This window comes from Rhamphochromis sp. 'chilingali' (genome assembly GCF_963969265.1).
Source record: "Rhamphochromis sp. 'chilingali' genome assembly, chromosome: 8".
In the NCBI taxonomy this organism is placed as follows: domain Eukaryota; kingdom Metazoa; phylum Chordata; class Actinopteri; order Cichliformes; family Cichlidae; genus Rhamphochromis; species Rhamphochromis sp. 'chilingali'.
The window spans coordinates 15962834-15976085 of NC_137935.1; the positions used below are offsets into that span (position 1 = coordinate 15962834).

The following is a 13252-nucleotide window of genomic DNA, read 5'->3' on the forward strand; positions in this document are numbered from 1 at the left end:
TGTACATAGCCAATTTCCCGAAACTGAAACTGACGCATGACAGCCTCATATATACTTACTCCGGTAGTAATGTGAAAGTGAAATGAGACTACCAAGAAGAGCGAGCCCACGCACCCCTTACGAAAAGAGAGCATGAGTGCGTTCTCTTCGCGTTTATCTCCACTGAGGCTGGAGGTGAAAGTGGGCCACGACCGAGGAAACGGGCGCTGGATGCAAAGATAAAGAATGCAGACTGGTTGACACAGATTGTTAAGAGAGGCAGAGACAGAGAGGAAATGATCCGCCCAGGTGAGCCTCACTAAGCACACGTGATGCTTTAGTGCTTTATTGCATCTGAAGGAACAGGTGCTAGTGCAAGGAGATTCTGATATACACAAAACCAGCAGAAAAAAGCCTAAAAAAGTTTAAAACATATATATACATGCACTAAAATGCTATACAGATTCTAGCATGTTAAAAGTAATAGTGAAGGGAGAGTTTAAATATCTATTTTCTCATCTCTTTCTCGTCACTCGTCTTTGATTACGTGCTCGATGTTTGCACTACAGGTGCAACCGACTGTGATTTCTTGCTAACTTGCAGCATCAAAAGGTTCCAAGAAAAGAGAGGTGATATAAATGTAAATTAGACATGAGATGACTCTGTGAAGTAAAAATAATTCAGTGGTCTCACTGTTGGCCCCTGCTGGAGAGACAGCAACCCACAGAGACACCGAGTTCATGTGCTGTGGACTTGTATAAGGTGCTGTCAACATGTTTGTGAACAAACAGTAGCGCCTACTTGAAATCCCCCACCTTTACTGCCGCTCAAAGGAAAAACAAAGGGAAATATATCCTTTTGTTTCAGCAGGGAAGCAGGAGCCTGGGATGCATTCATTCCTTTTGCAGAATGCAAACAGAAAGCGTTCAGGCAAAACAGCTGACTCTTTTATTTCCCACTCGGATTCAGTTTCACTGCCCTTATTCTGCTGATAATTCCTGACAGTGTGGGTTTAACCGGGTTCACGTTTGTTTTTCTTAAGGTTGTTTTTTGAATACAAAAAAAGTGTAAATCTAATCAGGCTCAGATGTCAGATGTCAGAGTCTGGGAGCAGTGAATGGCAGATCAGATATTCATAAGATTGAATGAAATCTGCCAATGTCTGAAGTTTAAAATAGAGATTCAATGAAACTTAATTCAGAATTTGTTCAGGTTCGGATAGTACAGAGTCTGTTTTGTTGGAAGAGTTAAATCATTTGACACAAACACTTAAGCAACTGGAAAACAAAACGAGCATTCGTTGTCATCCAGAAGTCAAAATGTTGCATTATTAACTCAAAATTTCAAATCAACGTTCAGAGTAAATATGTAAAAAAATGAGAAAATCCATTGAAATTTTGAGATATTGAACTGAAAATTGATTTTTCTGGTTATTTTTCAGTGGCAGAAACAAGCTCCCACAGTGAAGTTACAATAAACTCAGTAAAACTGAATTTATAATCTTTGGTGATTTAATAAAACTCATTGGAGTTTATGTTGAAATTGAAGTTACATAAGTTAAATTTTATACTTCTATAAGTTATAAAATACCAGCTTTAATTCTATGGGGTACATAATGTATTTCATGTGTGTTTGGGTAAATACTTACAGAGCTATTACCTATTCAGTGTTCATACTGTACTTTAAAAGAGATTGTCAAGAAAAAGAAAACACGTCTAAACATTAAAAGCCTTAAAATATAGCGAGCTGGTAATTCTTAAGTTTATAGTTTATTGCTGCTATCAAAACGTTATTAAAGTTATGAGTTAAGTATTTGAAAACAGAGCAAATGAGCAAATTGCTGGAGAGCAATTTCTGTGTTCACAAAACAATCAGTCCTTCGGTTTCTGTCGAGGAAATAAATGTGTAGAAAAGCTGCGGTGAGGAACTGAAAACATGTACAGCATTTACCATGTTTTACCATAGAAATATAATTAACCCTTTAAAGCCTGAACCACGAGATAATTGCCAGAAAAATCACATTTGTTTTAAAAAAACTGGAACGTTCATTGAAGCCTCTGAAAAATTTGAAATTAAAAAAATGAATATCAATTTGAATATCGTTAGCTTCATAGCATAATTGCCTAAGTCATTTGACTAAGTCAATGACTTAGGCACTTATGCTATGAAGCTAACGATATATGAGTTTTCGCTACATTCGGCATTCGTTTCTTTAAACTGACATAAACATATAAGGGGGTTAAAAAAATCACTGATGATGTAGAGGTCTCGAAAACTGACGTATCAAATATGATACACTTGGCGTTACAGCGATAAAACGTATAAACATAAAATATAAGACGATGAGGACGAGCCACTTTCCAGTGGCGTGAGGGTGTGAAGGGCAATTTGTTTCTAGGTCTGTGTGGTTTAAAGGCTCGGGATCATGAGCTGCAGTCACAGCCTTTATGGAGCTTTTTGCACGTTGGATTTAAGGAATATTAAATGCATCAGTTTTCTGTTAATTTGATCAGTTTGTCATCTGTAAACATTCAAATATAAATATTTTTAAAAAGTAAAGAAGTCAGTTGTGCATTTTGTGCTTTGGTTATTAGCGTGAGGTTTCACTATCCAATTAGGGAAAACACATTGTCTAACAGGGTTTTCTGCTCTTGTTTTTTCTCCCCTACATAACTCTGTGTGTCTATTTCGGCAGCTTCCACACATGCCACACATCAGCGAGTGTCTAATGAAAAGGAGCCTGAAGCCCACAGACCTGAGAGACATGACAGTGGGACAGCTCCAGGTTATAGTAAACGACCTGCACTCCCAGATTGAAAGTGAGTTGACCACACGCCCAGAATACAAACAGAATCACGCTGACCTCTGCTTTCACTTGCAGAAATGAGCAAGAGATAAACTGGGGAAAAACATGCACATACATAGTGACCCCTACCCTTTTTAGTGGATGTGAAAGTACTTTTATATATAAGTTAGTCACTTCAGAGAGTTGTACCAGTTAACAGCTTCCCCTGAGCATTTACTGTTACTGCACGGTACACATCATTGATCCCTGTACTGCTGGATGAATAATCTCGCATCTTACATAAAAAAGTTCCAAAAATCCCCAGGAGTCCAAAAGCACGAGTTTGTTTTTACTTACAAAGCAGACTTTCCCCGTTGAAAATGTCTTTAGTTTATGCTTCATATTTTCTGGCACTGAAGGGACAATAGCTGTAACATGTGATATTAAAGACAGCGAGAGCAGCGGGAGTGTGTGTGGTCAGACTGCTGATAAAGTTTTCAGTGGCCATGGTATGAACCCATAATGGGAATTTGAGGGGATCACTTCCAGTGTTTCTTGTAGATTTAGTATCTATTGTTAGGATCACAATGGAATACTGGTATGATCAGTTGTGGTAATTGTGGTGTTTCCCTAGTTTCAGTAGTTTGAATATGAAATTATGCTGTATCATTGTGGTCAGTGTCTGTTCCGCCTCTTATCGATCTCTCCAGGTCTCAACGAGGAGCTCGTACAGTTGCTACTGATTCGGGATGAGCTACACATGGAGCAAGACGCCATGCTGGTTGACATAGAGGACCTCACCAGGTGGCAAAGCACTTTTCAACTATTTATTCACTGCACGTCCCACTATTTATTTATTTTTTTAACTTATAAAAAAGAACGCAAGGGATTCATTCATACGCAGATTTTGCAAACTTCAACGGCTCTCTCAGTGGCTGTAAAAGTCTTTGCGCAACTTCTTATCACATGTGAAGTAGTTCTCCCTGAGAATTGTAAACACTTGCAAGCTTTAATGTCTTAAATGTGCAGAGTTCCCCTTTGAGCAAACATTACTCAAATGTGAGTAAGTAATCCATTTGTAAGGGACTGTTTTCAGCTGTGCATGTAGCTCCTGAAGTAAAACTAATGGTGATGCATGTGAAGGTGAACATGCCACCCAATGCACCTGTGCACCTAAGAGATTTTAGTAGATTTTCCTTTTTTTTAAACCAAAGAAGTTTTTTTACATTTTACACTAAGAGGTCAAGACTTTTCAACTTTTCAACTTAATAAAAAGAACCTCAGCGATCTAACAGTCCCTTATGAGCAAGCACTTGGGGAGACAGAAACTTCCCTTTGAAAGGAAAAAACCTCTGGCGGGCTCAGCAGGTTAGCCAGGGCATGTGGGGATCAGATATTCAGCTTTAGCTGTTGGTGTTGTTCTCTGTGTGTAACCGTTTCTGTCTGTCTCTTTGTTAGCGGTCTAGCATCCACAGTTTTCTAAATTTGGTGTGATGATCGATACCAATTTGTTGTCAGGGTGGTACCAAATGCAAAAATCATAAAAACTTTATATTATCCACAATTTTTATTAATCATCTTCAAACTCCCCAATAACATACTAGGCTTTGGGGGACATGAAAAAAAGTCAAGAAACCAATTTGAGTAACTTGTTGTATGAAAGGGCGTGGAGAGAGCAGACTTTGTGTTTTTAGTACGACGCTCTGCAACGTCATAACAGGCTTGGCTCATCATATTGTGACAAAGTTTTAGTGTGGCCCTCGCTCTTCAGGGGGAGTTGCCCTGCTTGAGTGCTCTTGTTTATCTTTGGATTTGTTGAGTCACTTAATTCATCATTTAAGTGTCAATATAAATATAATATAAAACTTTTCTCTTTCCAGGCATGCCGAGAGCCAGCAGAAACATTTGGCTGAGAAAACCCTATCCAAATAAGATGCCCCCCCACCACCCCAACCTCCACCCAAGCACCCCCCACCCTAACACTCCCCACCCTCACCTACAATCCGCTTCCCTATGCCAAGCTTAGTCCCCTGCTCCCAAACAAGCTTTCCCCCTCCAGCCATTCCACCTCTGCCCCGCGTCGATCCGAACCCCTCCCCGCTTGTCCTAAGTACTTTGCTCCTCGCTGCTTCCCTGTCTGCTCCCGAACCTCCCCATCTCCCTTTCTGTCCAACTCACTGACTTCAGCGGTAGCAGCAGCACAGAAGAAGGCCGCCCTCGTTCATTCGCTTCTGTGGTTTTCTCCCAGCGCAAAGGACGGTGTAGCACGTCCTGTTTCCTGGGAGAGGAGGCAACTGATTGTGTGTCGTCATGGATTCTGTCCCCCAGCTTCCTGTGCAGTGATCGGCCTCGCTTTGCTCTCGTTTCTTTTTTTAACTTTCTACATTCACCACTAAATTATGACTGTTCAAGCTCAAAAATTGTGGAGAAAAAAACAAAACAAAATAATAGTGAAAAATTTAGTAGAAAGTCAGTCATGAGATTTAAAAAAAGAAGAAAAAAGAAGAAACAACGCTGTATGAGAAAAAAAATCATGGAAAACTAACTTCAGACCATTTTAAGTTGGACGGTAATTTAAAAGTATTTCAGAGTCGACCCGTTTTTATTCTGCACAAATGGTCGTTTTCAGCTGATGAGAAATGTTCGTTTGAAGGTGCTATAAGAGTGTAAAAGGAAAACATGCCTGCCTTGTAGTGGAGTTGTAGATTTTTTGGTAATACGTTCACTCTAATTGCTCTTCAACATTTTGTGAATGTTGATTTTCTGACACGAGTCATTTTAAATGAATAAGTGTGTTAATATTGTTTTCATCCTACTGTATTCAGATACTTTATTTGAGGGAAGAAATGTTTATGTACAGAAATGTAAAATAAAGAATAAACTTTGTTTCATATATGGCGGTTTGCTGTGCACTTCTACTTGCTGCTTTTGCTGCTGCTGCATAACATAGAGATGAAATTGCGCTTTCAGTTGAGCTTCCTCCTTGAGTGCAAGAACTAAAACCTCACAATAGCAGTGAGAGTATATGACATCACATCACACGTAGTATGACTCAACTCCCTTTTTCGGTCTTGCCTCATCATGACACTCGTAGTTCTCACTACGAGGGTTATTGGGGTTGCGTTTCTGCTCTTAAAGGGACTTCATATCAATTTGGGCAACCCCTTTTGGGTCACATTCAGGGATTTTTGTTTCTCAAGAAAAAGGACAGTTTGTGGAATTAAAATATTTAACGAATGGCCACTTGTGGTCCAGTGAAAGGTAAAAGGATACAGAAATAGTTCTATATGACTTGTAGGTTTGGTAATGAATACAGTGTTTTTACTTGGAAAATCTCCCCTTCTTACTCTCGGATCATATATCTGAGCATATGTTGTATTGTATAAAGTGAGTGATGGTAAGTTTAAGTCTGATGGTCCAAAGACAAAGGCCAGGAAACTCCTCTCAACCACACGATGACCACAGTTTCAGAGAATGCACTTCCCTTCAAAAGTGGGTAAGCACAGTAGACGGCAGTTTCTGAAAACGAGTGAGAGAGGAGAACAAAAGTAGTGCTTTGTGTGTTTCAAAATTTCACGTTACTCTCATTTTGAGTCTTGTGTAATTCTCCGATCCTCTGTGGATAGATAGAAAGCAGAACGATAGCTCATAGCATAGACAGCATCTAAAAAGAGTTCAAAGTTAATTTGTCACATATGAAATAGACATTAAAACAGTCTCACCTTCACTGTTGTTCTGGAGGTTTTGATCATATCCACAACCTTCCAGGGTTAGCGTTAGGATTAGCCTCAGTGAAATGTGTATTTAACACAGGTTAAATACACATTTCACGGAACATGAACACTCATCTGTCTGTTTCATCTTTTTTGTTATTTCATGTAAAACATGAATAAATAAAAATGGATAGATTAACTTTCCTTTCACGGAAAAGTAAAACCAATTTAAGAGAATTTATTTAATTAAATGTTTCAAGTAGTAGGGTTATTTAACAGTTAACTTTGATATCCAAACGCCACCTGAAAATTATCTTCTTGTAAATAATACCTACAGTCACTGTGTCACGACACAAAACTATTTTAAAAACTTGCAAATACGCAGTTCAGAACTACATTCATGGATACTGGGAGCATTCATATCATTTGCTGGAGTGGTTAAAAGGTAATTTATAAGTAAAAAGGAGCTGATATATATATAGAACATAATCTAAGTGTAGAAGAAAGTACCCATTCTGAAGAACTTCTCTTTTAAACTTTTTCTTGGACTTTTATTATCCAGTGAATTAATTCTCTGTCCCTTAGCAGCATTTTAGTATCATACTGGTGGGACTACATTGTCAGGCGGCTACACTGTGTAATTTAAATGTTATTATTTAATATTTTATGCAAAGAAACTGTAGCTTTAGCCGATATTTCTCTAATAGATTTGATAAACAGCGCTATGGCCAGGCTACCGTGTTACCCTGCCCTGTGGGGATTGGTTGGCATTGCTCATTGTTTTCCAAGTTTGAGCATGAGTGAAAACAAAGCAGACATAAACCACAACCACCTCCTCCTCAACACGAGGAAAATAATAATAATAATAATGCCACCTCCTCTTCATTGACGTTATCAGTCAGTTGGTCAAGAACATGCGTAATTAGTCATGCCTGAATGGACACCCGGTTGTATCTGTTGGGGAGAACGTCCGTGGAATTAATTACCACAAGTGAATGAGGCGCTTACTCACCTAATGACAGTCCACTGACAATTTACCACCACAGACCACAATGTTGGTTTGGCCCCTGCTATGATTAGTTTACTATCAGCTGCTCCTTTTTACCAACAGTTGGGTTATTTTATTTCTGTTTTTTATGATTTATTCTGCATCCAGGTCTGCAGGAATCAATAACTGTGCACCTCACAAGCACAGACTGCTGCAGTGAATAAAATGGTACACATGCACTGCATCTTTATAACACTGCACACTTTCTGAGAACAGGCTGCGCAGTGCATGCGCTTCAATGTACTGAAAATTTTGCTTAAAAAACTAATTTCCCTTCATCGTCATCCATCCGTGTTGTTTTGATTTGATGCAAATATGCAAACGCCGTCACTTGACTATACTTTGATATGTTGTGGGTAGGGCATCGTCAGCTTCCAGGACTGTGGGCTATATATATGTGAGGGGCTACTAGCCCTGCTATGTAGGGGTAGAAGGGCGCACAGGCTGCCTTGAACGACTAGCGGGTGGTGGGATCTAAGTCCGTACCCCCCTCTAGCGCGATTGACCCGGACACTTACTTCAGTAAGAATGGGGTTAGTTACCTGGCAACAGTAGGCACAAAAGGAGGACTCCAGGCCCGGACCTGCAATGATAGCAGCGCCTGCACACGGAATACTAGCACGGTCCCACTTAACTCCGTCGTCCTGTGCCTAACCAAATAACTCGGGTGCCCCTAATCCAAGGCAACCTGGGTCGGACAAAAGCATTCAACAACGACTTTTTAAACCACGTGGCTCTTTTTATTTATCTGGAGAGCCCTCAAAAAAACCAAACTTGGTTAACAATGTCCACAGGGCCCTGGAGAGCAAAGGGAAAACAGCAAGGAGCCTCCCCAGGACCAAAGAAATGAAAGAAATAAAATGAGGTAAAATAAATCAAAACAGACTGGTGAGACCCAGAGTTGGGAGTCCTCGACTCCACACAACCCACCCTAGTCACAGGAAAAACACTCACAACACAGCAGAACAGTAAAAGTTAACACAGCAAATATTCTGTCTAAAATGGTCGACACAGTCTCATCACATCATTTACAATGTCCGACACACCAAAGGAACATTTTCAGTCTTTACAGTTCACTCCAGTAAATTGTCTCTGGGGTGGGACGGACAGATAGTTCTAGGGGTATGTGTCATTAACCGGAGTTGCAGTCTGTTAGGCTGTCCAGAACTTCCACAGCCGGAATAGAATGTCCATTCTCTGGTCCACATCAAAGCAAGGAAATAAAACACAGAAACTGTACCTTTGCCCCTCCTGAAATGGAGCGTAATGAACCCACGGGTAGGTGAAACTTTTACACACAGCCAGCTGAAGCAGGGTGAACAACCGGAGCGTCGTCTGGGTGGCAGGGTACTCCAAACACCGCCGACATCGGGGCCCAAGATGGCGGTCCCGCGGGCTAACGGAGCTACGGCAGTCCCCAGGCCGTGCGAAGTGAGGCCGCCCAATTCCTCCCCCGGAAACTCGCTGGTCCTTCGCCAGACAGCCAGCCGTGCTGTCTCGCTTTCTAAACGTTCTTGTCGCCAAACTCTACTGGCAACGCCGGGAAACTGAGGCCGATTGGAGGGGAGCGGCCGCTAGCCTTAGCTCTCGATTAGCCCCTCTGCTAGCGCTATCTCCGCCGACACTTCGCCCCGACGTTACACCCGTAAGGCCGCTGTAGCCGGGGTCAGAGTGCATACACGGACGGAAACCCAGCCTAGACTCGCTGCGGTACCGTATACTGTCTCGCTAACCTCCCGTTTATACTTTGTTCGGGTCTCTTCCTGACCGCGGCCCTTTCCTAGCGTCTCTTCTCATCCGGACACGTGTGCTTTTTTTTTTTTTTTGCTCCGCTCGTCTTTTCTCCCACTGCGCATGTCCGTCTTCTTCACGCTACGTCACTCCCTCTTGGCTGCTTCAGGCTGTAAACAACCCCGTGACCGTTTTCTAAGGGTTGTAAATATGTGCCCTCACATTTCCCCCCAGCTAAACCCTGCCACACCAGCGACGACTCAAGCAGTTCATCCCTGTAACAAACACAGAATAACACATATTAACTCACATGTTCAGTAACACTCTATACCATTCACATATGACTCGCATTACATTGCAAATGAGCATAACAGTAATCCATGGCTTCATTTCGTAACATAATCTCTATACCTCGCAGGAGGTACCCCTCGGGTTCGCCTCAAAGGGCGTTCAGACTGCAAAACCTCCCCTCGCCCCTCGTGCACCTCATCACTCGCCTCTGAGGCCCCATCGCTGTCCTCTGGCTCACTTAGGGCCATAACTGGTTGTACCTTCCCCGCTAAATCCGGCTCTAACCCCTGGGCGACATAGTCGCCGATCTCGTCCGCCCCTGGGGCAACGAGAGCGCTCGGGTCCGACTCACATGGGAGTGGTAGAACACAAACCCCCTCCATGAAGTCGGTATCGGACTCCACTTCGGCTGGCAGCCTATTGGCCTGCTTCGGCTGCCATGTCGGCGCTTGAAAGGTGCACAATTTGAGCTGATCCCTATGCACGACCCTCGTCGAGCCACCCTTCTCTGGCTTGACCGTGAACACAGGAATGTCGGGGTGGTTTTGTTTCACCACCAAATAAGGGTTGGGTTCCCACTTGTCCTGGATCTTATTCCTGCCTCTGGGCTTGTGGTTGCGCAACAGCACCCGATCACCAGACTGAAGCAGGGCGCCGCGGGACTTCCGGTCGTAGATCCTCTTCCTCCTCCTAGAGGCCTCCTGAGTAGCCGAGCTTGCTACCTCCACCGCGGTCCTAAGCCTCTCATGGTGGTCCCGGACCCAGTCGTCCAGATTGTCCGCCTCTGGTTCCCTCATGTCTTTCCCTCCCAGGAGGTCCAAGGGCATTCTGGCATCCCTCCCGAACAGGAGGTAGAAGGGCGCATAACCCGTGGAGGAGTGCTCACGAGAGTTATAAGCCATAACCAACTCTGGCAAGTATGTTTTCCAATCCCGTTTCTTCTCTGGTGGCAGTGTCCTGAGCATGTCGTGCATGGTCCTATTAAACCTCTCACACTGCGCGTTCCCCTGCGGATGGTAAGGGCTGGTGCGACTCTTGGCAATCCCGTAGGCCCTGCACAGCTCTTTTATCACACTAGCCTCGAAGCTCCTCCCCTGATCGGAGTGCAACCGGGCCGGGCACCCGTAATAGGTAAACCAATGTTTCAGCAAAGCATTTGCTGTCGTCTCAGCAGTTTGGTTTCTGGTGGGGACGGCAACGGTGAACCTGGTGAACATGTCTGTAAGGACAAGGACATTTTCGTAACCCCCACAAGACTTTTCTAGCACCGTATAGTCCATAGCGAGGACCTCCAGGGGTGCGGTGACATTGCTGCAGGTCATGGGGGCCCTGTGGTTGGGGAAGACATCCTTTGCCAATGCGCACCTCCTGCATTGCTGAACCCAATCTTGAACATCTCTACGCATGGTAGGCCAGTAATAGCTCCTTCTCATCACCGCGAGGGTGCTCTTTGCACTGAAATGCCCCCCATGCTCATGCTGGTTCTCGTATACCTTACGTTGTAAGGTCTCTGGGACAATGAGCTGCCTGATCTCCTCCCCATCACGAGGGTCACTGACATGCCTATACAGCACACCCTTATAAAGCCTAAGGCGGTCGAGCTGTTGGTGAAGCCGCCTCGCGTCCGGTGTTAACGCGTGGAGCTCGGCATGGCTCATCTCCGTGCCCCTCTCAACCACCCGATACACGGGCCCGACGACCGGGTCGCTTTTCTGAGCCCCTTCGACCTCCTCCCAGCTGTGCCCACCGAGAGCTTTCCCAGCAGTCGCTTGTACTCTGGCTTTCAGATCAGCCCTACCATCCTTCTCCAACCTAGCGGGCCACAGACACGCACGCACTTCTTCCGGGCCCACTTTGATAAAGTCCTTGCCTGTGTCCTCCTGCTCGGGTTCCTCTTGGTCGGGGATTCTGGAGAGGACGTCTGCATTCGTGTTTTGTCGCCCAGGCTTGTAACACACCTCAAAGTCATACTCAGCGAGTTGTGCTACCCACCGCTGTTCGACAGCCCCCAGGTTAGCCGTTGCCAGGTAGCGCAGCGGGTTATGGTCCGTGACTACTGTGAATCTGGCGTACATCAGGTAGTCCCTGAATTTCTCTGTGACAGCCCATTTAAGCGCCAGAAGTTCCAGTTTAAATGCGCTGTAATTCTTGTCATTCTTCTCGGAGCCTCTCAGCCCCCGACTCGTGTAGGCTACCACACGCTCTACGCCCTCCTGTTTTTGACTGAGCACAGCCCCGAGTCCGTGCAGACTCCCATCTGTGGTCAATATAAAGGGTAGGCCAAAGTTGGGATATGCCAGGATTGGAGGGGACACCAGGCATCGTTTCAGCTCGTCCAGGGCCTCCTGGCACTCGCCGGTCCAAACAAACGCCTGGGTGCCCCTCGACGTGTTTTTCAACCCTTTCCCAACCAGGGCATGCAGAGGCTTGGCCAACTGTGCAAACCTTGGCACAAACCGCCTGTAGTAGCTCATGAATCCAAGCACCTGCCTCACCTCTCGCACGCTCCTTGGAGCCGGCCATGCCTCCAGGGCCTTGACCTTTTCTAGATCTACCTGGACGCCTTTAGCAGAAATCACGTGGCCAAGGAATTTAACCTCCGGCCACAGAAGGAAGCATTTGGTCGGCTTCAACTTCAACCCGTGCTGCTTCAAACGTTCGAACACCGTCTCAAGCCTCTCACAGTGACTATCAAAGTCCCGGGAGAAGACTATAATGTCATCCAGGTAGACAAGGAGAATATCAAAACTGAGGTCCCCCAGTACCATACCCATCAGCCGCTGAAAAGTGGCTGGGGCGTTGCACAAGCCAAATGGCATCCGAGTCCATTCAAACAGGCCAAATGGTGTTGTAACCGCCGTTTTTCCCCTGTCCGTTTCGCTCATGGCCACTTGGAAGTAGCCTGCGGTCAGGTCCAGGGTCGAGAATAACAGCGCATTGCCGAGCGCATCCAACGACTCTTCGATGCGGGGAAGTGGGTAGGCATCTTTGCACGTCACTTCGTTCAGCCGCCTGTAATCGCAGCAGAATCGAACACTTCCATCTTTCTTAATAACCACCACCGCAGGTGAGGCCCAAGGACTGGAGCTCTCTTTAAGGATCCCCTGGCTAACGAGCTCCTGAACGTGCCTCTTAAACTCTTGAAAGACATGGGGTGGGACCCTTCGGTGCCTCTGTTTGATTGGGGGTGCCTCGGTGGGGATACTGTGTGTCACCGTGGTGGTGTAGCCGTAATCAACTTCGCTTGCCGAGAATACGTCTTGGTGTTGGGCTAACAGCCGACAAAGCTTTTGACGCTGTAGCTCAGTGAGGTCCCGGGTGTTAGCCTGTACAGGGACCGGCAACTGCCCAACCTCGCCCCCTGTCGCTATACTCTCACCCTGACCCAGCGGCTTAACCACGAGTGCCCCCTCTCTCTCCTCTACCCATACAACCTCTTTGGGGAGCACAGCTCGTGGTTTGCTTACAACGGCAAGCCTGGCTCTTGGCATCAGCTTGACAGCCCTCTCGCTTGTGTTCATCACTCTGAGAGGGATTCTTCCACCACTGGTTGTCGCAATAGTGTTGGCAACTAACAGTCCCCGCGGCAGCTCTATCTCTTTTGCCGCCTCTGCCAGCACTTGGCACTCAACCCTAGGTGAGACCCCGCAACGACCCTCCACCACTTTCTCGCTCCTCGGGGGGATGATGACGGGTTCCCTGCCA

The 13252-nt window shown here is 45.3% G+C and overlaps 1 protein-coding gene across 6 annotated transcripts in view; it reads left to right on the forward strand.

Moving 5' to 3' along the window:
* The window catches only part of schip1 (schwannomin interacting protein 1), a 239999-nt gene extending 234342 nt beyond the window's left edge, over positions 1–5657 (forward strand). For all 6 annotated transcript variants that reach the window (XM_080889898.1, XM_080889900.1, XM_080889899.1 and 3 more), the window contains 3 exons: positions 2675–2798; positions 3475–3568; positions 4645–5657. In XM_080889898.1, coding sequence (XP_080746024.1) covers positions 2675–2798; positions 3475–3568; positions 4645–4696 — 270 coding nt within the window. In that variant the 3' untranslated portion in view covers positions 4697–5657. The remainder of the gene's footprint in view (positions 1–2674; positions 2799–3474; positions 3569–4644) is intronic.
* The last annotated feature ends 7595 nt before the right edge of the window (positions 5658–13252 follow it).